The sequence below is a fragment of the Hemicordylus capensis genome, chromosome 17 (genome assembly GCF_027244095.1).
Source record: "Hemicordylus capensis ecotype Gifberg chromosome 17, rHemCap1.1.pri, whole genome shotgun sequence".
NCBI classification, from domain to species: domain Eukaryota; kingdom Metazoa; phylum Chordata; class Lepidosauria; order Squamata; family Cordylidae; genus Hemicordylus; species Hemicordylus capensis.
This window is the reverse complement of record NC_069673.1, coordinates 4,906,549-4,932,795: the sequence shown is the minus strand read 5'-3', so window position 1 is coordinate 4,932,795 and position 26,247 is coordinate 4,906,549. Positions and strand designations below refer to the sequence as shown.

Here is a 26,247-nt window from a genome sequence, read left to right as displayed (position 1 = left end):
CACAGAGCCCTGTGGTTTTCTTTGGTAGAATACGGTGGTGGTGGTGGTGGTTTGCCATTGCCTTCTCCCACGCAGTATGAGATGATGCCTTTCAGCATCTTCCTAGAGCGCTGCTGCCCAATATAGGTGTTGCCCATAGGCTGGGAAACATACTAGCAGGGATTTGAACCGGCAACTTTTGGCTGGTATAGTGGCATTAAGCACGGCACACCATGATGATGAGCATAACAGCAGCGTAGAAGATTTTTATTATTGCTTACCATGTTCTTTTAGTGGGGGGGCTGTAAATTGGCCTGGGGGAAATTACAAGTTTAACAGCAAGGCATCAGTATGTTAAGCAAAACGACACGCGGGCGGATCTTAAGAGGGCTGCAGAGATCATCTCACCTTTATCACCATCTCAAATGTAAAGACACCTGTGAATATATAATCCAGGTACTTGAGAGCCTAGAGGTAGAACAAGAAACTTGACATTAGAGGAGGCTGTGTCTATCCGTACCAAAAACTAAACAAGATTAAAAAAAAAAAGCAGAGAAAAGACAAAGCTTCCACAGAAATGGAATTTTCACTAGACGAATTAATTCCACACGATGGCCACACAGCCATCTGAAGGCGCTGAGGGATCCTTCTCCTCCCTCCAGTGATGCCCCTGTGTTTGTTACTTAGGGCACAGTTATTTTCTGGACTGAAATCAAAGGGACCTCCCTGCTGCTGGGGCCAGATGGCGCCCACCAAGGAACAGCAGGTGGAGGGTACAATTTCATTCATTCATCCATTCATTCATTCATTCCATTTATAAACCTCCCCATCCAAAGGTTCTGGGTGGTGTACAACAAAACTTGAAGAGAGGAAAGCAAGCCTCACCAGCATTCAGTCAAGCATGGCTCTCCTCACCTCATTCCTTGGCGACTCAGCCTGGACCGGGTCTTCAGCAGCCAGGGCGATGCTGCTGAGCGCAATGACCATGAGGATGACCATCTCAAAGTAGCGCATGTTCACGATGTAATGGCACAGGCGGCGGATTCTGGAAGAGGCAAGCAGACCACACAAGAGGACAAGCTGGCTGTAGCAGACGCTAAGAAATGTGACCCCTGAAATCACAAAGTTGACTGGGGGAGGAGGGGGTGTCCAGTGTTCCCTGGAACAGGGATTCCCAGATGTAGCTGACTACAACGCCCAGCATCCCCAGCTGCAACGGACTTTGGCTGAGGATGCTAGGGGCTGCAGTCAGCCACATCTGGGAATCCCTGTTTCAGGGGAAACTGGCGGGGATCTCCTTCGATGCCCATGCCAGAAAGGAAAACTAAATCCTGTGAGATCCAAAGAGATGCGTTTGGGAGGAGAGCTGGGCTTGTGGGAGCAAGTGTGGATTGTCCCCTTTGCTAAGCAGGGCTTGCCCTGGTTTGCATTTGAATGGGAGACTTCATGTGAGCAATGTAAGATATCCCCCTTAGGGGATAAGGCTGCTCTGGGGAGAGCATCTAGGTTCCAAGTCCCCTCCCTGGCAGCATCTCCAAGATAGGGCTGGGAGAGATTCCTGCCTGCAACCTTGGAAAAGCCGCTGCCAGTCTGGGTAGACAATCCTGAGTGAGATGGACCAAGGGTCTGACTCGGAATATGGCAGCTCCCTATGTTCCTGAGTTAAGCCATGTAATTGTTTCCTCTGCTTCTCATGATAACAGCACTTTTGGTTAAAGAGTTAACCACGATAGCTGAGCCCTGTGGAGCTGGTTGTGACAGCACAGATTTCCTGGGCAATTCAAGTCAACCGGCTCTTATTAAAAGATAGAGGAGCATGATCTGATTCTGGTTAAATGTGACTGAATCACGGCAGTCTGACCAGGATTGCCCGGGAAATCTACATTCACACAACCAGCTCCATGGGGCTCAGCAATCCTGGTTAACTCTTCAACCATGATTGTGACTGCCTGTGATCTGTTCTTTAATATTTTTAAGCAGCTCTCATGTCAAACAGAACAGGGTTTCTGAATTTTGGGTCCTGTTATGTTCTGGAACGACAACTCCCATCACTGTGGCTGGGGATGACGCGACCTATAATCCAACAACATCTGGAAACCCCAAGTTGGGAGTCCTTGGGGTCGAAGACGTTAAGATGGCAGAGACAACTGCCATCCTATGTTAGCTGAATGTTAAAAAATACACCCAATTTAGACTCCCACGGTAGAAAAGAAGTCAGGATGACTTACGGGTTGGTAGGACTCAGGATGAACATTGAGCTGTAAGGCAGGATTGGTTTCGGTCCGTTTTTGGTCAAGTCATCGTCTGCACCCATGTCTTTCTTCTCTTCTGTCTTAGCTTCAAATTCAACGTTGTTCACTGCAGAGCGGACAAAAGGGATCAGGCCTCAAGCAGACGCTTTCAATGGACGAAAGACTAATTAACCATCTACATCCAGAGCACTTATTCCGGCTACTAGGGCAGTTCACACGATCATTCAGAACTTGATTAGGAGCAGAGCAGGTCTATGGGAAGAGAGCCGGTCTTGTGGGAGCAAGCATGACTTGTCCCCTTTGCTAAGCAGGGTCTCCCCTGGTTGCATAAGCATGGGAGACTACATGTGTGAGCAATGTAAGATGTCCCCCTCAGAGCATGGGAAGAGTTTCTGCAGGCTTGCATGCAGAAGGTTCCAAGTCCCCTCCCTGGCAGCATCTCCAGACAGGGCTGGGAGAGACTCCTGCCTGCAACCTTGAAGAAGCCGCTGCCAGTCTGGGAAGACAATACTGAGCTAGATGGACCAAGGGTCTGACTCAGTATACAGCAGCTTCCTACGTTCCTAGGAGAGACGTTCACGCAAGTTTGGAAGCTCCCATTTCCTGATCGTGTGTGAGTGAAACACAAGGTCGGAAGTGAGGAATCTGATCGTTGGATAAGCCTCGGCTGGGTAGGACAAGGGTGCCCTACCCAAATCCCACCCCCATCTTTGGAACAAGGTAGGAGGAAAAACTGTCCCACCCCGCTGCAACTCAATACCTGTTGCAGGGGAGCAACAGCAGGAGAGAAGGCATGCTCTCAGCTCTTGCCCGTGGGCTCCCCAGCGGCATCTGGTGGGCCACTGTGGGAAACATGATGCTGGACTAGATGGGCCTTCTTGGGCCTGATCCAGCAGGGCTGCTGTTATGTTCTTAAGACCCTGAATCCTGAAGCAGCAAATCTACTTACTACGTCGCCTTGGAGTGTCGGCGCCAAGGCCCAAGATTAATCTGGGCTGACTTAAGGCTCACCCTACCTCACCCCAGTAACACAATTCATGAGTTAAAGAGGGAGGAGATCTGGTCTTGTGGTAGCAAGGATGAATTGTCCCCTTTGCTAAGCAGGGTCTGCCCTGGTTTGCATTTGAATGGGAGACTTGTGAGCACTGTGAGATATTCCCCTGAGTGGATGGATCCGCTCTGGGAAGAGCAGGAGGTTCCAAGTCCCCTCCCTGGCAGCATCTCCAAGACGAGGCTGAGAGAGACTCCTGCCTGCCACCTTGGAGAAGCTGCTGTCAGTCTGGGTAGACAACCCTGAGCTAGATGGACCAAAGGTCTGACTCAGTAAACAGCAGCTTCCTTTGACAGTTTTTCTTGGAGATGGAGGACGCAGAACTAGAAAGAACCAAAACTGTCCCCTTCTCCAACCGCTCTGCTCAGAAAGACCCACGGGGTGGGCTGCACTCACTTGGTATGACAGCAGACTCCACTGGGGGGGCAGTGATGGTGACTGGAATGTTGACAGCAGGGGCGTCCAGGGGCGGCTGGCCCATGAGGGTGACGTTCTTCTGGTTGTCGGCGTCTTCCGGCTGCTCTAGGACTCTCTGCAGGCAGGTGCTGGGCAGGGTGTGCAGGGGAGCAACACTCATGTCCCCACAGGGCTCTGCGTCACACTGGCCTTCCCTGAGATGCAAGAGCGGCCGTTATAATGTCTGCCAGTCAGCGTGAACCACCCTGAACTAGATGGACCGAGGGTCTGACTCAGGATATGGGAGGAGAGCTGGGCTTGTGGGAGCAATCATGAGTTGTTCCCTTTGCTAAGCAGGGTCTGCCTTGGTTTGCATTTAAATGGGAGACCCCATGTGTGAGCCCTGTAAGATATTCCCCTCGGGGGATGGGGCTGCTCTGGGAACGGCAACCACATGCAGGAGGTTCCACATTCCCTCCCTGGCAGCATCTCCAGATAGGGCTGAGAGAGACTCCTGCCTGCAAGCTTGGAGAAGCCACTGCCAGTCGCTGCAATATACAGCTAGATGGATCAAGGGTCTGACCCGGTAGAAGGCAGCTTCCTCTGTTCCTAGGAAAAGAGGCATTCTGCTTTTTCTTGCACACAGCGGGGAATGCATCTTCTACCATTATGCCTGCTCTGGTCCCCTCCGTGGAGACTGGATTCCTGACATTCCGAATCAGGCCCGCGATTCAGTGTTGTCCTCGTAGGATCCATCCAAGAGCCCTGGCAAGCAACTCAGCAGGAACAGCTTTGGCAGAAGAAGCCGTTCACTGTTGCAAAATGCGAAGCCGCCCGGAGCTCAAAACTAGCTCCAGCCGTCCAAGGGCAGTCACCCAGTGGTTTTCTGGCAACAGGGCGGCAAAGGCTTTCTCCAGAGACCTGCTGATTAATTGGCTGTGGAGTGTAAATAGCTCTCGGGTGTATTATTATACTCAGGAACCTTTCCAAAATCCAAAATCTTTAAAAGATTGCAGGGGGGCTCCAGCAGCCAGAATCTATATTCCAATCTTGTCCCCCCGTCTTGAACGGTTGAAAGCAAGCCCAGGCCAAAAAAAATGGACCCCTAAAGATCATTCGGAGCATGGCCCACCATTGCTGCTTCCCTCATACACACAAGGAAACCTTAACCTGATTTCACTCTGAGTTTGTTCAGCAACAACTCCACTTCCTCCTCCTCCTGACTCCTCCCCCCACGCTCTCTACAGCAGGGTTTCTTAACCTTGGGCCCCCAGATGTTGATGGGCAACAACTCCCAGAATTCCCAGCCATTGTGGCTGTGGATGCTGGGAATTGTAGTCCATCAACATCTGGGGGCCCAAGGCTAATGCCAAACTGCGCAGCTGCTCTCACGCTTCTGTGCATTAAGAGTTCTCATAAATGCTAAGCGAGAAATCGTGATGTGTTTTGATGTCAAGGCATTTCTGATAGAAATAGGCATATTGCAAGATAACTGCTTTTGTTAGATTTGTTTTTCGTTGCCTCTTTGCCAAGCACAGCTGCAAAAACAAGTACTCTATTATTCTTATCTCCATTGCCCTTTTTGTTAGGATAGCAATTTCCCCCTCCAGCACGATGGGGCCTTTAAACTGGGCATAGCTTGGGGTCTCGGCATGTCGGAATCCGGCCCTGCATCGGGCCCCCTTACCTCGGCTGGTGGTTCCTCAGCTCCTTCTCTCCCGGCTCCCCCTCCTTCTCCCCATTCTCCTTGTCCACCGACTCGTAGGTCGAGAGGGCCTTGTGCCGCATCTTGTGCCGCCTGTGGGGCTCGTCCCCGCCCTCTCCTTTGGAGCCCGGGTCGCCTTCCCGGTTCCCGGGCCGGGATCCTCCCCGGTGCCTTGAGCGGCGCTCCGTCTTGGTGCCGTTGACGGCCCCGTTGCCTTCTTTGGCTTGCCGCTCGGCCGAGTGCCGGTGGCCGCGGTGGCGCCTGTGCTCCCGCTCGGCTCCCTCCTCCACCGACCCGCGGCGGTGGTGCCTTCGGCCGCCTTCCGGGCCCTTGTTGCGCTCACTCTTCCCTTCCTTGCCACCGCCCTCGCCCTCTTTGCTGCGGCTCCGGTGCGCCCGGTGGCGTTCCTCTTTGTGGTTCGTTCCAGATTCGCCATTCTCTTCCTTGGGCGCGGTGCTCTTCTCCTGCTCACCGGCCTTGTCCTTCTCTCGGTGCCGGTGGTGCTTCCGTGGCCCCTCGGTGCTCTCGGCCGGAGGGGCCTTCGCGGGCTCCGCCCCTTCCTCCTGCACGTCCCCGGGACTCAGCTTACTGCCGTTGTTGTTGCGGCCTTCGGTCCTCGTCTCCACCACCAGGGGGCGGTCCAAGTGAGTCTTCATGTCCGGGCGGATGTGAAGGTTGGTCGCGTAGCGCACTCTGTCCTCCGGGTCCAGCTCGTTGTACAGCGCTTCGCAGCTGGTCCGGAAGTTGTGCATTCGGATCTGGCTGGTGCGCTGCTCCCACACAGACTTGGACTTGGAGGCATTCTGCTGTTTGCTGCAGAAGAGGGAGAGGAAGGGAGGAAAGGGGAAGAGGGGATGGGGAAGGGAGGGAGGCAGCCGAGAGAGGGGGAGAGACGGTCACCATTTCGTTTAGCCTAACGATTGACGCGACAGAACAGTTTCTGCTGAGATTCAGAACTGTGAAGTCAAGCCAAAATAAACACTAGGATGACGGCTAGTAGAATACACAACAGCAGGTGAAGCCAGTGGGAAAACCTCCTTTCCCCAGTGCGTATGGGGGTAATGCTTTTAGAAATGTGAACACAATTGGGAAACCAAATTTTAAAAAAACCAAAACCAAAGGGCAACTCCAAAGTGCATAGGTTTCGCTTCAGAAACAAGGTCAGCTAATGCAGGAGCATTAAAACCCAGGAGAAAATTCAGATTAGAATTTCAGAAGCAAGAGCGGATGTGCCAAGACTCCTGTTGCCCACAGTTGACCAGATTCAGCCGAGTGCAACGGCAGCGTCACACGTTTTCCAGTGGTGGGTCCGACATCTGGGCTCTTCAAAGACAGAGCCGAATGTAAGTGTGATAAAAAATAATAATAGACATGTAATGTGTGGGATCTCATAGCTAAAACACTCTTGATTGGCTAAAATGCTTCCTCTTCTTAAAGGTGGACCAATGGTCTAACTCGGTATAAGGCAGCTTCCTATGTAAGTATTAATAGTGACCATGACACCCCATAAAATGCTTTTTTCACAGGTTCCATCCCTGGCAGCATCTCCAGGTAGGGCTGGGAAAGACTCCTGCCTGGAACCTTGGAGAGCCGCTGCCAGTCAGTGTAGACAATCCTGAGCTAGAGGGACCAAGGGTCTGATTCAGTGTTCCCTCCGAGGCATGCACATGTCTGTGCGCTCACAAGTTTTTTGATGTCCACTCAGTTAATTTTAGATCCTGCTCAGGTTGAATCAGGAAGGCCTCACTCTGAATGCACGTATGCACACAGAACAAAACTCATTCCGCCCAGAGATGGGGGGAAATGAGAGGGACCACTGGTCTGAGTCAATGTAAAGCTTCTTCCTATGTTCTTATTTTAACAGATTATGTGCCTTATGGTCAATCTTCCTGTGCACATTCAGAATCCAGAATGATGTACAGAAGACACTGGGGACTAGGAGGGTCAATCAACACAGAGTAGCAACTAATTCTAGTAGCAACTAATTAGCTCCTGCATCTCCAGGTCCTGCGAAAGCCAGGAACTCATGTCACATGAGACGCTGGAAGGAGGATTATGGGCAAAAAGACATTCTCCACTCACTGGAGCCAAACATTTCTCATTAGCCACTTCAGAAGTCAAACCTGAGTTGGTGACATTAATTCTGGGCACCACAGAAGAAAGTACAAAACAGGAATCAGCCCCAGGGTACATGCACATAACATCTTACAAGTCCCCCACCTGCCCAATTTACTAACTCTGGCTGGTATGCATTCAAATCAGAAAGCACTCTATGACTTCAAAGTGCTTTCTGGTATGTAGAGTAGGAGACACTCTCTCTTGCAACATCCCCGGTGACCATGGTCAAGCAGATTGCACAAATACACACATATTGACGTACACTGATTCGGAGGAGCACGTGAAGCTATCCTCTGGGAGGCATCGTGTGATTACCCAGCTCAGTCAACTACCTAAAAATATTCCCTGCATCATCATTTCCTTCAGATTCACTGATTCGGAACCCTTTAGTTGGCTTAAAAACGCGCTCGTGATTAATTGGGCAGTATATCTAATACAAGTGCTTATGAAAACTGTAGGTGGCAAGCACGGTCTGGAAAGAGGGATTTCCGCAGGAGAAGGAGAGAAGGCCTCTCCTAATAAAGAGAATGCCACAGCACACATCTGAATTCTCTAAAAGAAAAAGTCTGCCTTCAGAGCTGTGGCTTTTGCCCACATGCAGATTTGTGCCATTTGAAGTGACTAAAACCCATACAACTGATTGATGGACATTCCTTAACTGGAGGGAAGCCTGACCTGTTTGGGTGTTAGACTGACTCAGTAGGGTTGTTCTCATAGGCATTAACTGAATGGGATGAGCATCCTTCCCAGTTTCACCCAGTTCCACTCCCAATTTTTGGTCATGAGTGCAAAGCTTGGTTGGATGGCAAAGAAGGAAGTGCTAGATCCTGTGCCTGCCTCCTAGAGATGTGCATGTAACACATTTTTCTATTCTTTTCAAATTTGAATCAAATTCCAAAAATTTGTTTCCAATTTGAATCAGATTCAAATTCGGTCCAAAAATTCTATTCGAATTTGAATTGAATTTGAATCAATTCAACCCTGTCTTGGCACCTTTTAAAAACAGCTCCTGAACAGAATTTGAATCAAATTTCAAAAATTTGTTTTGAATTCGAATCAAATTGCCCTTTAAGGGGTGATTCGATTTGAATTCGAATCACTTGATTCACCCAGATTTGAGTCAGATTGATTTGAATTCAAATTGATTTGCATATCCCTATGCCTCGCACATGATCACTTTCCCTTCCTCTGATCTAACTTTTAACTAACACACAACCAAAAATTGGGAGCACTCACAGCTCCCAGGTAATGATTGCAAGAACAAGCCTAGATATTATAAGGCAGGGCTTTCATTCCTCATTTCCATGCAAAGTTGCTGAACTTACACCATTTGTTCAGTCTTTTAATTGCACACATTGCTTGGTCTTTAAAGAGCTGCAAGATTCCTGGTTGTGCTTGCTGCCATGGACTTAACAGATTACCCCTCTGGATATGTGCTGCGCCAAGAACTTGGACTCCGCCAACAGCATCCGACTTGCTGTTTTAGCTGGCTTTTGCATGCATTAAGAACACACATTAGCAGTTTAAAAAGCAATTGGCTCAGAGGTGCAAAGTGGCCTCCCTTGAGTTTGGACGATGGAGAACGATAAACACAAAGCAGGTGCACCTAAGAGTGCAAACTGGAACTTCCAGGAGCATCATAATTCAGATACTAATAAGCCCATGGTATTGTTTTTCAAGGCTGCTTGGCAGGAATAGCAAAGGCTACAGACTCCTTGAGTTCTACATGGTCCATAGATACACCTCAGTCGTTGTGGGTAACGCTGTGGGGGCTGCTGAGGTCATTGCTACATTGGCTCTTTCCCACTACTGCTAGCACTGCGCTTTTGAGTTTCTTGCTGGGAGAGCTCAGGATTCTGACTACGTTATCTCTGTGTTAACTCTGCTGGTGGTATATATAAAGACAGTTCACACAACCATTAACTGGGCAGGACAAGGTCATGATTGTATGAACTGCCCAGTTTTGGGAACTGTGCAGACTTCTGATATTTTATTTTATCTATCTTCGTAATTACGTACAACACATGATGAATCACTCGAATCACCCAGATTCGAGTCGAATCGATTTGAATTTGAATTTATTTGCACAACTCTACACTTCCCACATGATATATGTGGGGGCCACATTCCCCTACACCCCCTACATGATACACCACCTGATACATGTATCCCTAGGTGGTGTACATACTTTAAAATACAACAAATGTAAAAAACAGAATAAAAACAATCAAAACAATTTAAAATTAATTTTGACTAAAAGCCTGAGAAAACAGGTGCTTCTTGAGGGTCTTTTCAAAAGCAATCAGAGATGGAAAAGCTCTTGTTTTGACAGGCGGTGCATTCCAGAGCAGCCACCAAGAAGGCCCGGCCCTGAGTCGCCACCCAAGGAGTTGGTGGCAACCATAACCAGACCTCCCCAGATTATCTTAATAGGTGGCTGGGTTCATGACAAAGGAGGCACTCTCTTAAATACCCTGAACCCAAGTCATTAAGGGCTTTATAGGTCATAACCAACCCAAATAACCACTGATTTTTATAAGGGAAAAACAAGGTCAGAGGCGCCAACAGTGATTGTTAAATGGCAGCTGCATAAGAGGGCCTTTCCTTCTTCTTCTTTAAAGAACTGGGTGCAGGTGCTGGGCACGGCAGAGCCCTTGTGCCTAGCTGCCTTTGAACGGATGACCCACTGTTGGCATCCCCAACCTTGCTTTCCCCTCGCAGACGATCAGAAATCGGGAGTGCACCGTTTCCCCAACTGCGTAGGAAACTTGTCCTGCCCAGTTAATGATATTATAGCTGGACCATGTTGTAGGAAGCATTTGAACTGGGTAGGGAAAGCACAGTTTAAATACAAATTATCGAAGTAGTACTCTCCAAGAGCCTCTTCAGCAGCATCAGCGTGTATTGTGCTTAATTCAGGCATGGGATGAGGAACAGCAAGTTTACAGGGAGATCGGAAACACTGCCCTCCTGCCTTTGAATGCAATGCAGCTTCCATCCTTCAGAAAGGCAGCTCCGAGGGAGAGCATATGTAGGCCCCATGGGAAACGCCTGGCACCTCCTACAGGTAGGGCTGGGGAAGACCCCTGTCTGGAACTGAGAGCCGCTGCCAGCCAGTGCAGACAATCCTGAGCTAGATACACCAACAGTCTGACTCAGTAGAAGGCAGCTTCTTATGTTCACATCCTTGGGAAGGGTTGTAGTTCGGTATCAGAGCCCATGCAGGAGGTCCTAGGTTCGGCCCATCTCCAAGGAGGAGTGGGGAAGACCTCTGTCTGAATCTCTGGGGTGCTGCTGCCAGTCCATGTAGTCAGCACTGGGCTAGGTGGACCAACGGCACATCTCAGCGCCAAGGAAGCTTTCTGTGTCCTCCCAGCATAGAATCATCTCCCAAATCTGGACATATTAAACCACTGCGGTGCACAAACGTCCCTTTCCCAAATGCCCCGATGACATTTATTTCACTTCGAAAGGCACCCCATCCGTTCCTCTTGCTGTGTGGCCTCCCCAGAAGCCTCAGCAAGGACCACAGAGGAATGGCAAGGACACCCTGGCTTGTTGTGGTCCAGCGGCTAGAAGAGGCTTCAAAAGATCCCACAACCCTTCTGGCCCAAGACAGGGGACGAAGCAGAGGCACAACGGCAATCGGCAAAGCAAATCGGACTTTGAGGGTAAAATTGATGCCTTCAAAGCCATCAACCCCCTGCCTCTCGACCACCAGAACTCTTCCAGTAGGGTAGTAACGTATGCAGAAGTACCATGTACATAATTCCATTGGCATCTGGTCAGATGCAGGGGAACCATGTGGACACATTTAGAGTACTGTGTACAGTTTCCGGTCACCACACCTCAGAAAGGGCATCAGAGAACTGGAGAAGGTGCTGAAGAGGGCACCCAAGACAGTCAGGGGCCTGGAGCACCTTCCTTATGAGGCACGGCTGCAGCATCTGGGGCTTTTCAGTTTAGAAAAAAGATGGCAGCCGGGGGTCATGATAAAGGTCTTTAAAATTATGCATGGTGTGGAGAGAGTGGAGGGAGAGAGAGGGAGAGGTTTTTCTCCCCCGTTCATAGGACTAGAACCAGGGGCCATCCGATGAAACTGATTGCCAGGAAATGTAGGACCAGCAAAAGGAAGTACTTTCCCACACAAGGCATAATCAACTTGAGGAATTCTCTGCCACAGGATGTGGTGACTGCCAGCAGCCTGAATGGCTTTAAAAGGGGTTCAGATAAATTCAAGGAGGACAGGGCTATCAGTGGCTACTAGACTGGTGGCTATAGGGGGCCTCCAGTCTCAGAGTTAAGATGCCTCTGAATACCAGTTGCAGAGGAGCAGCAGCAGGAGAGAGGGCATGCCCTGCCTGTAGGCTTCCAGCGGCACATGGTGGGCCATTGTGTGGAACAGGACGCTGGACTAGATGGGCCTCCTTGGGTCTGATCCATCAGGACTGTTCTTCTGTTCTTATGAACCTGTGCAGAAGAATCCCTGGTGGGCTGTGCAGCACAAATCAGTCTCCTGATCTGCTTGCCTCCACAGGGCTACTGCTCGAAGCCTCATCTTGTCTGTTTGGGCTGTCTGTCAGGGGCTGCTGGAGCCATCTCCGTCTGCGGAGCTGTCCCGTGGGCTGTGGCCCCACAGCGGCAGGCTGCAGCATCTCCCCCGGCCAGTGGTCTTCATGGTTTTTCAACCAGGGGCCACTTGTAGGGGTGTGCACGGACCTGGCCGGTCTGGTTTGGTTCGAGTCCGAACTGGACCCAGACCGGGCCATTTCAGTCCGGCACCCCCTCGAATACCTCCCTGGTTCGGTCCGCTCCGGGGTGGGTGGGTGGGTTCGTGAATAGTAGTGGGTTTTTAAAAAGTGTTTTTTTCACTTACCCCCTCTGGCGGGAGTTGTTTGAGGTGGCAGGGGAGTCCACAGTGGTTCCCCCTCCCACAGCCGGCCTCCCTTAAGCCATAATTATTTATAATTATCAGTGGAAGAGTTCCTGCTTGGCATGCCGAAGATTCCTGGTTCAATCCCTGGCAGCACCTCCAGGACAGGCTGGAATGGACTCCTGCCTGAAACCTTGGAGAAGCTGCTGCCAGTCAGTGTAGACAACACTGAGCCTAGAGAATTGCTGCCAGTCAGTGCAGACCGTACCGATCTAGAGGGACCAATGGCCTGACATGGTATAAGGCAGCTTCCTATGTTCCAATGACTTTGCTCACCTCTGACATCCTCTCTGGGTGGGGGGACGGAGGCCAGAAGGGGGGGAAAGGAAACAACCAACCAAACGGCTCGAAATCTAGACGGGTCACAAAACAAGAGCACAAGGATTGAAAGGGAAGACGGAAGGGGAGCGCCGAGTGGTCATGCAAGCGCGTGGCAGAAGAGGAGATGGGAAGACCAAACTCACACAACCGAGTTGCTCCGAAGCAACTCGGAAGCATCACAAAGCAATGCCCACCACGTTCTACTCCAGTAAGATTTTCACAATGAAGGGAATGGGGCTGAGCAGAGGCGGAGGAGGAGGTGAGGGAAGCAGGGAGATGTACTCGTACCAACCATCAATCCATTTACGGAATATTGTATACAGAGGGCAACTCACGGTGAATTTACGCTGGTGACTGAAGAGCTGCGAGAGACAGTAGCTCGAGTTTGCTTTACAAAACTGCACATGCAAGAAACAGAAGAAACGGAAAGTGAGGAAAACACAAACCGACCAAACAAAAAACAACCACCACCAAAACACCCCAAGGTCATAGGCACGGGGGAGAGACGTCAAGAGGGGACTCGGACAGGCTCCTCATCCCGTCGGGTGCAGGCTGGAACGTGCATCTCAAGGGAGTCCAGGCAAGCTTCAGGAGAGGAGGCAGCCACAGAGAGACACCATCTGCTAGTGGAAACTGGGGAAACAAAAAGTTCAAACCCAAGCCAAAAAAAAAAAGGGAAGGAAAAATATGAAAACTGTACCAAGGTGGACCTGAATGTCAACCAAGAGACTGTGAAATGCAAATCAATCTTGACTGCGGTCTGGGACCTGTGCTTGATAAAACCTATACATTGCAATACATTCTCTTTCTGTAAGATGTAATAAAATTATACTCTCACTCTCTCTCTCTCTCTCTCTCTCTCTCTCTCATATTCATATATATATAGAGAGAGAGAGTACAATCCAGATGTATTCCTTTATGTATCAGGGTGAAATGTATCAGGGGTGTATCAGGGTGAAATGTATCAGGGTGAAATGTATCACCACCTCAAGGCAGAATTATAGTCATCTGAATGGATGGAGCCTTAATTAATCTGTGACAAATATTTAGCCGAATAGAAGACGACCCTGCTAAACGCAGGTTACTCCTATATTTATCCAAAAGGAAAAGGACTCTGAATTTAAGGTGGACCCCTGATTTGTTACATCAAAAAACTGGTGTGTTGGGGGGACCAGTCTTGGACTCTGGTAAATACAGTCTATGCTAACGCACAGAACTTGGCCACACTGTAGAGCATAGGTGCATTTCAGAAATGAAACGAAACGAAACATAACATTCATCGGAGCATCCAGGGAAATGCTAGGCTTCAACAGAGCATGCTGTTGAAAAAACAAATACCATCACATCATCATCATCAAAGCAAGCTTAGCTTGAAGTATGGAACTAATAGTCATTCCATGTTCTTTGGGTCCAAATCGGATGGTTCCTGGTTGCCACTGTGACAGCACTATATGGAAGGGACTGATCCGTGGCGGCATAACTTCAGCCCTTCAGCTGTTGTTTGACGACAACTCCCAGCATGGGAATCCAATATCAGCAGGAGCAGCAAGATTGTGTAGTCCTGGCCTAATCTGAACACAGACCTTTGCTTGCCCAAATCCCTTAAGAAGGAGAGCTGGTCTTGTGGTAGCAAGCATGAATAGTCCATCTGCTAAGCAGGGTCCACCCTGGTTGCATTTGAATGGGAGACTAGAAGTGTGAGCACTGTAAGATATGGGATGAGGCCCCTCTAGGAAGAGCATCAGGTTCCAAATTCTCTCCTTGGAATCTCCAAGGTAGGGCTGAGAGAGACTCCTGCCTGCAAGCTTGGAGAAGCCGCTGCCAGTCTGTGTTGACAATACTGAGTTAGATAGACCAATGGTCTGACTCAGTATATGGCAGCTTCCTATGTTCCTATGTTGGTGCAGAGGCATATGCATGCTAACCAAGGCCCTCTGCAATCTGCAGCCTGCTGTTTCAGGCACTGTTGCTGCAGCAGGCCTATTTTTGACAACTGATGACAAGGAGGAGATCTGGTCTTGGGGCCAGCGAGCATGAATTGTCCCCTTTGCTAAGCAGGGTCCACCTGGGTTTGCACGAATGGGAGACTACATGCGAGACCCCTGTAAAATATTCCCCTTACGGGGTGGGGCCACTCTGGGAAGAGCATCTGCCTGCTTGCATGCAGAAGGGTCCAAGTTCCCTCCCTGGCTTCTCCAAGATAAGACTAGGAGAGATTCCTGTCTGCCATCTTGGAGAAGCTGCTGCCAGTCTGGGTAGACAATACTGAGCTAGATGGACCCAGGGTTGGACTCGGCAGCTGCTCCTATGTTCCTTTTCCCAAGGCAGGAGGGAATCTATTTAGAAAAGCCTCTTGGTCCATTACCTGCTCGACCTTTCCTTGAAAAACCCTCAAGACAGACAATCCTGCAACTTGTCAGAGGGAGGGCAAAAGTCCTTAAAAGTGGCTTACATGGGAAGAATCAACAAGAAAAAGATGGCTCCCTGTCCCCCAAAGGGCTCACAATCCTGGAAAGAAAGACAGAGACACCACCACCAGCCCCTGAGAGGGAGGCTGTGCTGAGCTGACATTTTAAGAAGGTACCTCTTGGCCCCACGCGCTTGAAGGAGAGCTTGAAGATGGTTCCCTGACCCAAAAGGGCCGCAGCCTAAAGAGGAACAGGAAGGAGACCCCTGCAACCACTATGCTGTTCTGCGGCAAACCTGAAGAGAGCCGCCATTCTGAATTTTAGCCCCTTGGCCAAGTAAGCAGAGGCCCCTTAATGAGGGTGACCTTTGCCTGAGGGGCCCGCACATCGATGGAACATCTCCCACCCAGCTTTCCAGCCACAAAAGGCCCCAAAGACATCTCCCTAGCAAAAGAGGAATGAGAAGATGGCTCCCAGTCCAAGAAGAGACACCACCAGCAGCCCCTGGGAGGGAGGCTGGGCTGGGATTCATAGGGATAGTTGCTCCCCCCTTTGCTAACCCGGAAAGAGCTGCCATTTTGAATGGGTGCCCCTTGGCCCAGTGAAGGGGCCGCTTAACGAGGCCGACCTTTGCCTGAGTGGGGGCTGCTTATTTATTATTAATGGCACACTTGTCCTCTTGGCTCTCCAACCCCTCAAGGCCCCAAAGCCGTTTCCATGGCAACAGCAATGATGGTCCCCTGACCCAAAGGGGCTCCCAGTCCAAGAAGAGACCCCAACAACAGCCCCTGCTAAATAGGGAAGAGCTGCCATTTTGAATGGGTGCCTCTTGGCCTGGTTAAGGGGCCACTGAAAGAGGCCGACCTTTGCCTGAGGGGGCCGCTCATTGTCTGTGAAGACAATACTGAGCTAGATGGACCGGGGGTCTGACTCAGTATATGGCAGCTTCCCATGTTCCTATGGGCACTGGCTTTTTCTGTGATAGAGCTTCAGCCGCTCAGCTTCCTCAGCCTGGTAATCCAGACTTTCCCGGGTCAACCTGCCCTTCGCCAAAAGGTCCTGGCTTCCTCCCCCCCCCCCAAACAAAATGCACCAGTGTCGTGACTTTTCCACAAATGAATGGTCTGTATGATGCACAGGACAGAGCGTGTGAGAGAAACCATCTTCCCAAATTCACATCATAAAACAATAACAGCAAAGAAAACACTAAAATTGAAACAAGGTGACAAAATCACAAAACAATACCAAAAAAAAAAAGGTGGGGGGGGGAAGGAAAAGCAAGAGTTCCTATTAAAGCATCACCATCATCTTCCAGAAGAACAGTGCCATTATCTTACTGGGGAAAGGGACAGAAACCCAGCCAGGTGACAATTCACCATTAATTCTCTCCTTGTTTGCAGAGAAGAACATGGGGAACAAGCTTCATGGGGGTCACAAGCAGTTTGGAGCCTGTCTAAATCCAAGAACACCTTCTTTGATAGGAACCTACCTAATTCCTTCGAGCAGGGATTCCCACTCTTTTTAAACGAGTGTATCCCCTCTGTTGCAAGCCTCCAGCCCAGGTTCCGCAGAGAGATTGGGTCGGCGTGTGCACACACACACTTAGATGTTACAGTTATGAGACAAGCTACTTCAGTCGCAAGTTTACATCCAGACTAAGTTATTCATGAGTTCTCCCACTGAAGTAAACTTGCCCCATTAATTTCAACAAGACTGCTTATGAGCAGGCCCGGGAGGCAAGAGGCAAGGTGGCTCTGAGTACCCCCTGGGAGCCCTTCAAGTCCCCCTGGGGTACTGGTACCCCCTGTTGGGGACCCCTGCCTTATAGGGATGTGCAAAATGTTTCGGTTGAAACTTTCCGACTTGAAACGGGCTGTTTGGGGTGTTTCGACCTCGAAACAAAACACCCATTAAACCAAGGGCCTGTTTCGAGCTCAGAACAAAACAACCCCATTTTGAATCAAAATGTTTCAACATTTGCAGAGCCATTTTGGAGGCCTGTTTTTCCTTTGCAGGTTGATTTTCTGGCAGTGGCTTTCCTATGGGGGTTTGAGCGAAAGGTTAAAATTAGTTTAAAATTGCCTGCCTGCCCATTTCTTTTGTGGGTTGGGTAGTGGGTAGCACACATCATGCTCAACCACCCAACCCACTTTGGTGTCCCTAGGATCTACCCATGGGGAACAATGGGGCATTCTGAGTCTCCTCACTGGTCCCTATGGCCGGAACACTCGAAACGTTTCAAGGTTTGTTTCGCCGAAACAACCAGGATGACCACTGTTTCGCCGAAACGTTTCGGCCATCTGCATTCTGTTTCAAGCTCAAAACAAAATGCAAAATCCATTTTGTGCACATCCCTACTGCCTTAGGTCTTCCAGGAAGGTACATGCTCCCGGTTTGACCACAATCTGATACTCAGTTGACTAAGCACCACTTAGGGTGATGAGGGCACTACCAAGGCTGCAGTACCTGTCAGGTGATCCCCACAGGCCAATCCTAGCTCACCTAGGCAAATGCTAGTGCCCCATGAGAGCAACACCTGAGGAAGGGTAATGGCATTGTTCTCAGGAGCCCCAATCTTGCATGTCAGCTAAGGGTCCACCCACTTCCATGAGGAACAATGGAATATATTATGCACGTACATCTGCAGGTCTCTTACTGAACCAAAACAAATCAGGGTTAGGATTGGGGAGACAGAAGCAAGAAAAGATATAAAGTTCCCTCAATAATAAAATAAACCCTTACGCTGCTATGGAAATGTTAGCTGCCGAGAGGGGACTGACATCTGCTACCTCCTTGGCCTTCTGCAGGGCGAGTTTCTGGTTCGTGGCCTCTTCCATCTCCTCTTCGTCCTGTTTCGGAAGACAATGGCACACACAGGGTGACATGATTCAACTGACTTTTTTCTTACTAATTTCTTCACTGCTTTTATTAAGAAGATAAACAATTGGGTGGCAGAGGAGGCCCACAAAAGAAAAGCCAGGAGGATACTGGAAACCTTCCTCCATATCAATACACTTCCTTTGTATTGATACACTTCCTCGTATCGGTTCGTATCGGTTGATACACTTCCTCGTATCGGTTTCCAAGATATCGCCGTTCTATAGAAGCCTTCCTTATGCTCCTTTTGTTTCACATTATTTTAGGGGGCTATACCATCACTGAGCTAGATACTAAAGCAAGATGCCATCAGCAGCACCAAAGGGAAGATACAGGATATGAGATAAATATATAACAACGACTCCTCATTTTAAATCCAGTTACCAATGCTAGAGAGAAATACCTGAAGGAAAATGATGTGGCTTGTTTGAGGGGTGGGGATTCTGAATTGTAGTTGCAGTTTTAATAGAGCCTGTATTTTATTTGTATGCATTATGTAATCAGTATCCACTTTTCAGATTTATGGTATTTTTATTAATTTGGGTCTGCATGCTAATTTGCTGGCCACCAGTTTGTCGGATTTATTCCATCTGTTATGCTATGGCCTGATGACTAAATGCAAATATAATCAACACTACTACTACTACTACATTTCCTCCTTCCCATTCCTCCCCAGCTCAGCACAGAGCTGTGATGCAAGAATCCTGGTTGCTTAAACCATCGCTCTGTCTGTTGCCCAAATCGAGGAGCTGTGGTTTGAGTGTGGTTCATAAGCCTCCATACGAAGCCAAAGGGTTGGATCGGACGATACTCCAGCCATCATCCTGTGCACACGTGATATGGACATGTGCACTCACAGAGCATAGGAAGATGCCTTCTACTGAGTCAATCTATCTAGCTCAGTATTGTCTACCCAGACTGGCAGCGGCTTGTCCCAGCTAGCAGGCAGGAGTCTCTCTCAGCCTGATCTTGGAGATGCTGCCAGGGAGGGAACTTGGAACCTTCGGCGTGCACGCATGCAGAGGCTCTTCTCAGAGTGGCCCCATCCCCTGAAGGGCCACTGTGTGAAACAGGATGCTGGACTAGATGGGCCTTGGGCCCGATCATATCTTACAGTTCTCACACCCGTCTCACATTCAAATGCAAACCAGGGTTGACTCGGCTTAGCAAAGGAGACAATTCATGCTTGCTACCACAAGACCTTCTACTTCCCAACGTGCCAGGCTGCCTTTCTATAAGAGAGAGTGTGTGTGTGTGTGTGTGTGTGTGTGTGTGTGTGTGTGTGTGTGATTCATTTAAACTCCTCTAGATGCACTATGTCACCTTAAGTGGCGCAGCAGGGAAAATCTTGACTAACAAGCAGAAGGTTGCCGGTTCGAATCCCCGCTGGTATGTTCCCCAGACTATGGGAAACACTTATATCTGGCAGCAGCGATATAGGAAGACGCTGAAAGGCATCATCTCATACTGTGCGGGAGATAGCAATGGCGCCGTAATGTAATGGGCTGTTCGGCTGCTGGGTCACGGAGGCTTCCAAGTGCTGCTCTTTTTAACCAACGGGTGAGCAGCTCCGTAATGAGCGACTCCTCGCTGTGGTTCATAAAGGAGGAAGCCAAGCTAAACTCAATGAGCGGCAGCCCATTTAACAATTACACAAAGTCAATATCCCTCAGCCGCCAACCGCCGGCACATTTATCAACAGGCTGCTAGATGGCGTGTTGGCTGAGATATTTGGGATTGTCGGTACGCCTCCTGTCTGTCCCCAGGGAACATGCCCGCCAAAGAACGTTACCTGGAACAAATTTAACCTGGAATAGCATATATCGCTCTGACCAAAGGGAGAGACCTGGAAGCTGTTTGGCTTCTCCACACCACCTGAAACACGGCCAGAGGAGTGTGCAGCCAGGGTAGGAGAGATGGGTGTGCTCCCAACTGGTGATCGTGTGTTTGCAAGGATCAGGGGAGGAGGAGGAGGAGGAGAGAGTGATCGTGTGGGAGGCAACAGCTGGGTGGGATGGGTGTGGCCAACCCACATTCAGCCCCCACCCACGTTTTATCAAGGGTGGAAAAAAGCTGTCCTACCCTGTTCCCTGTTCCCACATGATCACCCCCCCAACCGAATCTTTGATCCACAATGTGGGCACTGCAAGATATTCCCCTGAGGGGATGGGGCTGCAGCTCAGAGCATCTGCTTTGTATGCAGAAGGTCCCGGATTCAATCCCTAGCAGCATTTCCGGGTAGGGCTGGGAGAGACTCCGGCCTGAAACCCCGGAGAACTGCTGCCAGTCAGTGTAGACAATCCTGAGCTAGATGGACCGAGAGTCTGACTCAACAGAAGGCAGCTTCCTGTGTTCCTATATCCCTCTTTAGGTGGAGTCTCTGCTGGGTCGTATCTGGGAGAATACAGACACTCGTGCATGAGCAGGGGAACAGGAGTGCACACTCCCAAGGTGCAGAGCCAAGATTTAATCTTGGTTATGCATGACATCTGAACCGCTTCCTAGCAATGCTTTCTGTTGTATTCTATTCAATAATATTTTGCAGTTTGTTTGTTTGTTTGTACATTTGTCCCAAGGGGGATCCCGTACAGAGTGTGTGAGGAGTCAAGAGAAAAAAGGAGGGACAGGCAGATGAGAAAATGGTAGGGACGTGCACAAAATTTGCACGAATCGATTCCAATTCAATTTGGATTAGAAACCACTGAACAGAATGGAGATTTGTTCGAATCAATTCAAATCTGCCCAAAGTAAAATCCAATTTGGTCTAATTCTCCCGAATTCGGTTCAATTTTGGGTGAATTCAAATCTATTCGCACGAATTCCGCGCACATCCCTAGAAAACGGAGTTGTTGCTGAATAAACCTTTAGTTAAATCTACTTAAGATTTCCTTGTGTGTATGAGGGGGGCAGCTATAAAACACTTCCCTCAATTGTAGCTACGCGCACCATGCCTTACTCTGCCCATGCTCTCTGATTAATTTTTGTATTTGGGCCCTGTGCACAGCTCTTGTCTTGATTTGCTTCAAAAATGGAATTGTCAAAAGGAAGCCTCATGAGGTCATCCAGCTCTCCAGGCCATTTCAGCTCTTCAGGCCATTTCAGATATGTGTGTGTGTGCGCGCGTGTGCATGCTTGAACTGAGTTTGAGAGATCATATTTACTCAGCAATAAAGCCTTGCATTCTCTAGGTATGCCACGTAATTGAGCCCCTTTGATCTGCTCCTCCTCCCTCTTCCGAAAAAGCCCTCGTGATTTTTGGGTCCGTGGACAAAATTAAACTGAGAGTGTTTCAAAGGAAGCCAAGCGATTTATCAGTGCTTTTGATCCCATCAATATTTAATTGCGCTCCGCCATAAATGCTAACAAAGGCAGGTTACTAACTGGGCCCCACTGTTGGCTTCTGAAATATTCAGGAGAAGACATTTAAAGGATTCTAAAGGAACCGGGATGGACTGCCTCCCTGGGCTCAAGGGAGTCTATCCTGGCTGCAGGCCAGGGTCTCCTGCTAAAATTTGGGGGCACCTCCTAAAGACTAGAATGCATCTCCAAAAGGAAGATATGGGGAGGAGAGTGGCTCCTGTGGTAGCGAACATGAATTGCCCCCTTTGCTAAGCAGGGTCTGCCTTGGTTTGCATTTGGATGGGCGACTACATGTGAGTGCTGTGAAATATTCCCCTTAGGGGGTGGGGTCATAGCTCAGTGGAAGAGCATCTGCTTTGCATGCCGAAGGTCCCAGGTTCAATCCCTGGCAGCATCTCCAGGTAGGGCTGGGAGAAGCTTGTGCCTGAAACCTTGGAGAAGCCACTGCCAGCCAATGCGGACAACAGGGAGCGAGATGAACCGAGGGTCTGACTCAGTATAAGGCGGCTTCCTATGTTGCTATGGGTTCCTTAGGAATGCAAGGAGAGCTTGCCTTCCGAGAGGAGAAATCTTTCACTGAGAAAAGCAGTGGCATCCAATCAAGGTGGCCAGTGAGGAGAAGGAAGAAGCCGCTGCCCCAAAGCTCAGGCTTTTGCCTGAAGGCAGCTCTTGATTACTCTGCGTAGGGAGAGAGGGACACCTACCGAGCTCCAAGCCCTCTGGCAAAGTCTTGCTTTCAGCCTGGCAGGCACCCTAACCCTGTCCAATCAGAGGTTCCCCCGGGGCCTTCCTCTGTGAAGTCACAGAGGCTTCGGAGGCACGCGGAAATGGATGCAGAAACGGATCCCTTGTTTACTTAAGGGAAGGGATCCTGAAATGGATGCAGGATCCTGAAATGGATGCAGAAACGTTTATTTACCCCACATTTCCAGGCAGAGACTGTTTAAGGTGGCTTGCAGAAAAATAATCTAACAGCCACCACAACAGATCAAAGGAACAGAAGGCACGAATGAAGACAGTCGCAGTTCAGGATATAAGACGGCTTTTAAAAGGAACCACAGAAAGAAGCCAGGACTTTCATAGTCTTGGGAAGGCCAGGAGATGCGTTGCTGAGCAGGTCTCCTGAGGTGGGGAGATCCAGCTCTTGGGGGCCACCACAGAGCAAGCCCTTCTCATCGGTCTCCACCAATCAAGTCTCTTGAGAGTAACAGGATGTGAAGGCCCTCAGGATGTGGGTGTATCCTTGGTGGAATTGTGAGACTGGGCCACTTTCTAACTGCCCGGGGCTCCTGCTCTGCCCAGGTCTGCCCTCGGAACCTTCTTCTACATGTCCGCCAAACGCCTGACGTACCCTCACAAACCAGGCATGAATGCAAGGCCCTTCCTTGCTGTGTGCCCTCCTCAGCAACCAGCATTCAGGGTGAGGGCTGCCTCTGAACCTGGAGGTTCTACAGAACCATCTGGGACACATGTCCCGATACACCTTTCCGTCTCCATGAATGCACCCAGCAACTTCTGGAGCCTTCTAAGCCAGTGGCCTTCCCCATCCCCTGGGCAGAGGATTCCACAGTGCGTGTGATGTGAAAAGGTCCTTTCCTCCACACGTCCACCGCCCACTGGGCGACCTTTTGTTCTTGTATGATGGGTGAGGGATGGGCAGGTGTGCTCAATGGAAGAGCATCTGCTGTGCCTCCAGAAGGTCTCCAGTTCAGTCCCTGGCAGCATCTCCAGGTAGGGCTGGGAGAGACTCCTTCCAGCAACCGTGGAGAGCTGCTGCCGGTCAGTGTAGACCAGGGGTTCCCAAGCTGTGGTCCTCCAGATGTTGCTGAACTACAACTCCCATCATTCCCGGGCACAAAAAAATGTAGCTGTTTCGCTATGGGGAACAGAAGGAAACTCTGTGGGCAGGCGGGAGGAGAGCTGGTCTTGTGGGAGCAAGCATATCCCCTCTGCTAAGCAGGATCCACCCTGGTTTGCATTTGAATGGGAGACCAGAAGTGTGAGTGCCTTAAGAGATTCCCTGTAGGGGATGGGGCCGCTCTGGGAAGAGCACCTGCCTGCTTGCAGGCAGAAGGTTCCAAGTCCCCGCCACCACCCCCAACAGCTTCAAGAAAGGGCCGGGAGAGACGCCTGCCTGCAACCTTGGAGAAGCCACTGCCAGTCTGGGTTGACAATACTGAGCTAGATGGACCAAGGGTCTGACTCAGTAGAAGGCAGCTGCTTCTGCTCCGAAGTGGAGCTGAAGAGTGTTCAACCCACTGGGCCACACAGCCATTTTTGAAACAAACAGAGCCATCTGAAAAAATCACCATTTTCCATTTGCAGAAGGAATGCTGCGGCAAGCAACCGCTCCAGCGCCAGCCTCTGCTCGGGGCTCTGTCCCTTGCAGGCTTACCTTGGTCAGCTCTTGTGCGTTGGCGAGGTTGTCCACAGCGATGGCCAAGAAGACATTCAGGAGGGTGTCTGTTTGAGAGGCTAAGGGTCTTCACGCACAGATCAGGGCTTAAAAGGGCCAAGGGGGTCTCCAGACGCCTCCTTGCCAGCGCTGCAGCCGCCACTCACGACCTCCCACAAGCAAAGGCGATGGGCACAGAGTGGCCAGGGGGCAGCCGGGAGAGCCCTCCTGTTGCAGGCACGCCGCTAAGAATATCTGCACTCTGCCACGGATTCTGCTGCCCACTCTTCCCTGCCGTCCCCTCCCTCAACAACACTTGGGCGTCATGCTTCAAAGCCCTTCGGCATTTGGGGCTCGGATACCCAAAGAGTTGCCTGCTCCCAGCAAGAGCATCTGAGCAGGCTCTGCTCCACGTGCCGATGCTGAAAGGGGCTCGCTCACCATGCACACGGGACAGGGCCTTCTTGGTCACAGCCCCCAGGCTCTGGAATGCTCTCCCACTGGAAGTCTGTCCCCCGGCTATCTGTCCGTCCGTCCACCCATGCACTTATATCCTGCCTTTGGGGACAATGCATCTTGCGATTGCACCTGGGTGGAACAGCTGTGCAGCCGAACAGTTCACCAGGCAAGCAGAGGTAAGGAGCATCCGTCACAGGCATAACTAGTCCAAAGTCAAGCACAACATGAGAAGAGCCTTGTTGGATCAGGCCCAAGAAGTCCAGCATCCTGTTTCCCACAGGGGCCCACCAGATGCCTCTGGGGAGCCCACAGGCAAGAGCTGTGTGCCTGCCCTCTCTCCTGCTGATGTTGCTCCCCTGCAACTGGGATTCAGAGACATCTTGGCTCTGGGGCTGGAGGTGGCCTATATGGGCAGAACGGACACAGAGATGTTTCATTCTACCCAGACATTGGCCTAGGTAATTTTCTCTGCGAGAGAGAAACCCTCTGTTGGAAGGGACCCCATATCACACCTAATTCAGCCTTCCCTACTTTTCTCTAAATGCTTTGCAGACTGTAGCTCCATCCAGCTTGAAATGTGTTAGGTCAGGAAATTGCCACCACTTCTCTTCGGAGATTTTGGCCTCCGGCTCTGACTGAGCCACACTGAGATCCCTCTTCCCTCAACGCCATCTCATTATTTCAAGGCGTGCCCATTCGTATGGGGGGAAATTGGTAGAAAGAAAGAAAAAGATTATAACAGGGTTGGAGATTTTTGGTTGTTTTTTTTTTTAAAGGACAGCTAACGATATATTTCATTTTCTGATGTTTCTGTTAACTTTTCATCTGAGAGTTAATAAGGATGAGAAGCGCCTGGAAAGCATTTCTCTCCTGGGGAAAAGAACCTCCACATGTGTAGGGAGCTTGAACAATGGTATTCAGATTGGAGGCAGAGACAGCTGAAATCCAGGTCACCATCCAGCAAAAGGAAAGCTCCCCCGGGGGAGAGCAAGAGGGAGACATGCTGTAGAAGGGTGCAAAGAAAGTGACATTTCCCCCTCTCCCCAAGAGCTCGACAAAAATCCAACTTATTTGGGACAACGGATGGCCCTTCATCATGGAAAGACACAATCTTGGATTAGCAATAGCAATAGCACTTACATTTATATACCGCTCTACAGCCGGAGCTCTCTAAGCGGTTTACAATGATTTAGCATATTGCCCCCAACATTCTGGGTACTCATTTTACCGACCTCGGAAGGATGGAAGGCTGAGTCAACCTTGAGCCCCTGGTCAGGATCGAACTTGTAACCTTCTGGTTATAGGGCAGCAGTTTTACCACTGCGCCACCAGGGGCTCCATTAGAAGAAGGGGACAGGGGGCGTATGTCAAACTCTGCACACATCAGCGCGGAAAAGTAAAGCCAAAAAATGTGCCCCTAGAAAAGGATAGTGCCTCGCTGAGATAAGAGAGGAGAGCTGGTCTGGTGGGAGCAAGCCTGACTTGTCCCCTTAGCTAAGCAGGGTCCACCCTGGTTTGCATTTGGATGGGAGACTAGAAGTGTGAGCACTGTAAGAGATTCCCCTCAGGCGATGGAGCTGCTCTGGGAAGAGCAGAAGAAGGTTTCAAGTTCCCTCCCTGGCAGCATCTCCAAGACAGGGCTGAGAGACAGCACAGCTTCATCTCTCCAGTGGCTGTTGCTGGGGTCTGTGTCTTTTTCAGATAGTGAGCCCTTTGGGGACAGGGAGCCCTCTTTCTTTATTTTCATGTCTCTCAGTAAACCGCTTTGGGAACTTGGTTGGAAAGCGGGATATAAACACTTGCCATCTTCTGTTGTCAAAGGAGATGGGGATGGGGGAATAAAAACATTCTCAAGAGCATAAAGGCAGCTTTCAGGCGGAATCACCCATGAGTGGAGATTGATTTATTCTGAGTGGGCACAGCAGGATGGAGCCAGCCTGGCCAGCTCTCAGACCTGGGCAGTTTCCTCTCCAATAACCCAGGTGAAAGAATG

The 26,247-nt window shown here is 50.1% G+C and overlaps 1 protein-coding gene across 2 annotated transcripts in view; it reads right to left on the bottom strand.

Moving 5' to 3' along the window:
• The window catches only part of CACNA1B (calcium voltage-gated channel subunit alpha1 B), a 288,951-nt gene that overhangs the window by 69,850 nt on the left and 192,854 nt on the right, over positions 1-26,247 (bottom strand). For both annotated transcript variants that reach the window (XM_053281907.1, XM_053281906.1), the window contains 8 exons: positions 23,796-23,863; positions 17,906-18,012; positions 13,091-13,153; positions 5,366-6,196; positions 3,679-3,893; positions 2,208-2,337; positions 895-1,024; positions 388-447 (listed from right to left, as the gene is read on the bottom strand). In XM_053281907.1, coding sequence (XP_053137882.1) covers positions 388-447; positions 895-1,024; positions 2,208-2,337; positions 3,679-3,893; positions 5,366-6,196; positions 13,091-13,153; positions 17,906-18,012; positions 23,796-23,863 — 1,604 coding nt within the window. The remainder of the gene's footprint in view (positions 1-387; positions 448-894; positions 1,025-2,207; positions 2,338-3,678; positions 3,894-5,365; positions 6,197-13,090; positions 13,154-17,905; positions 18,013-23,795; positions 23,864-26,247) is intronic.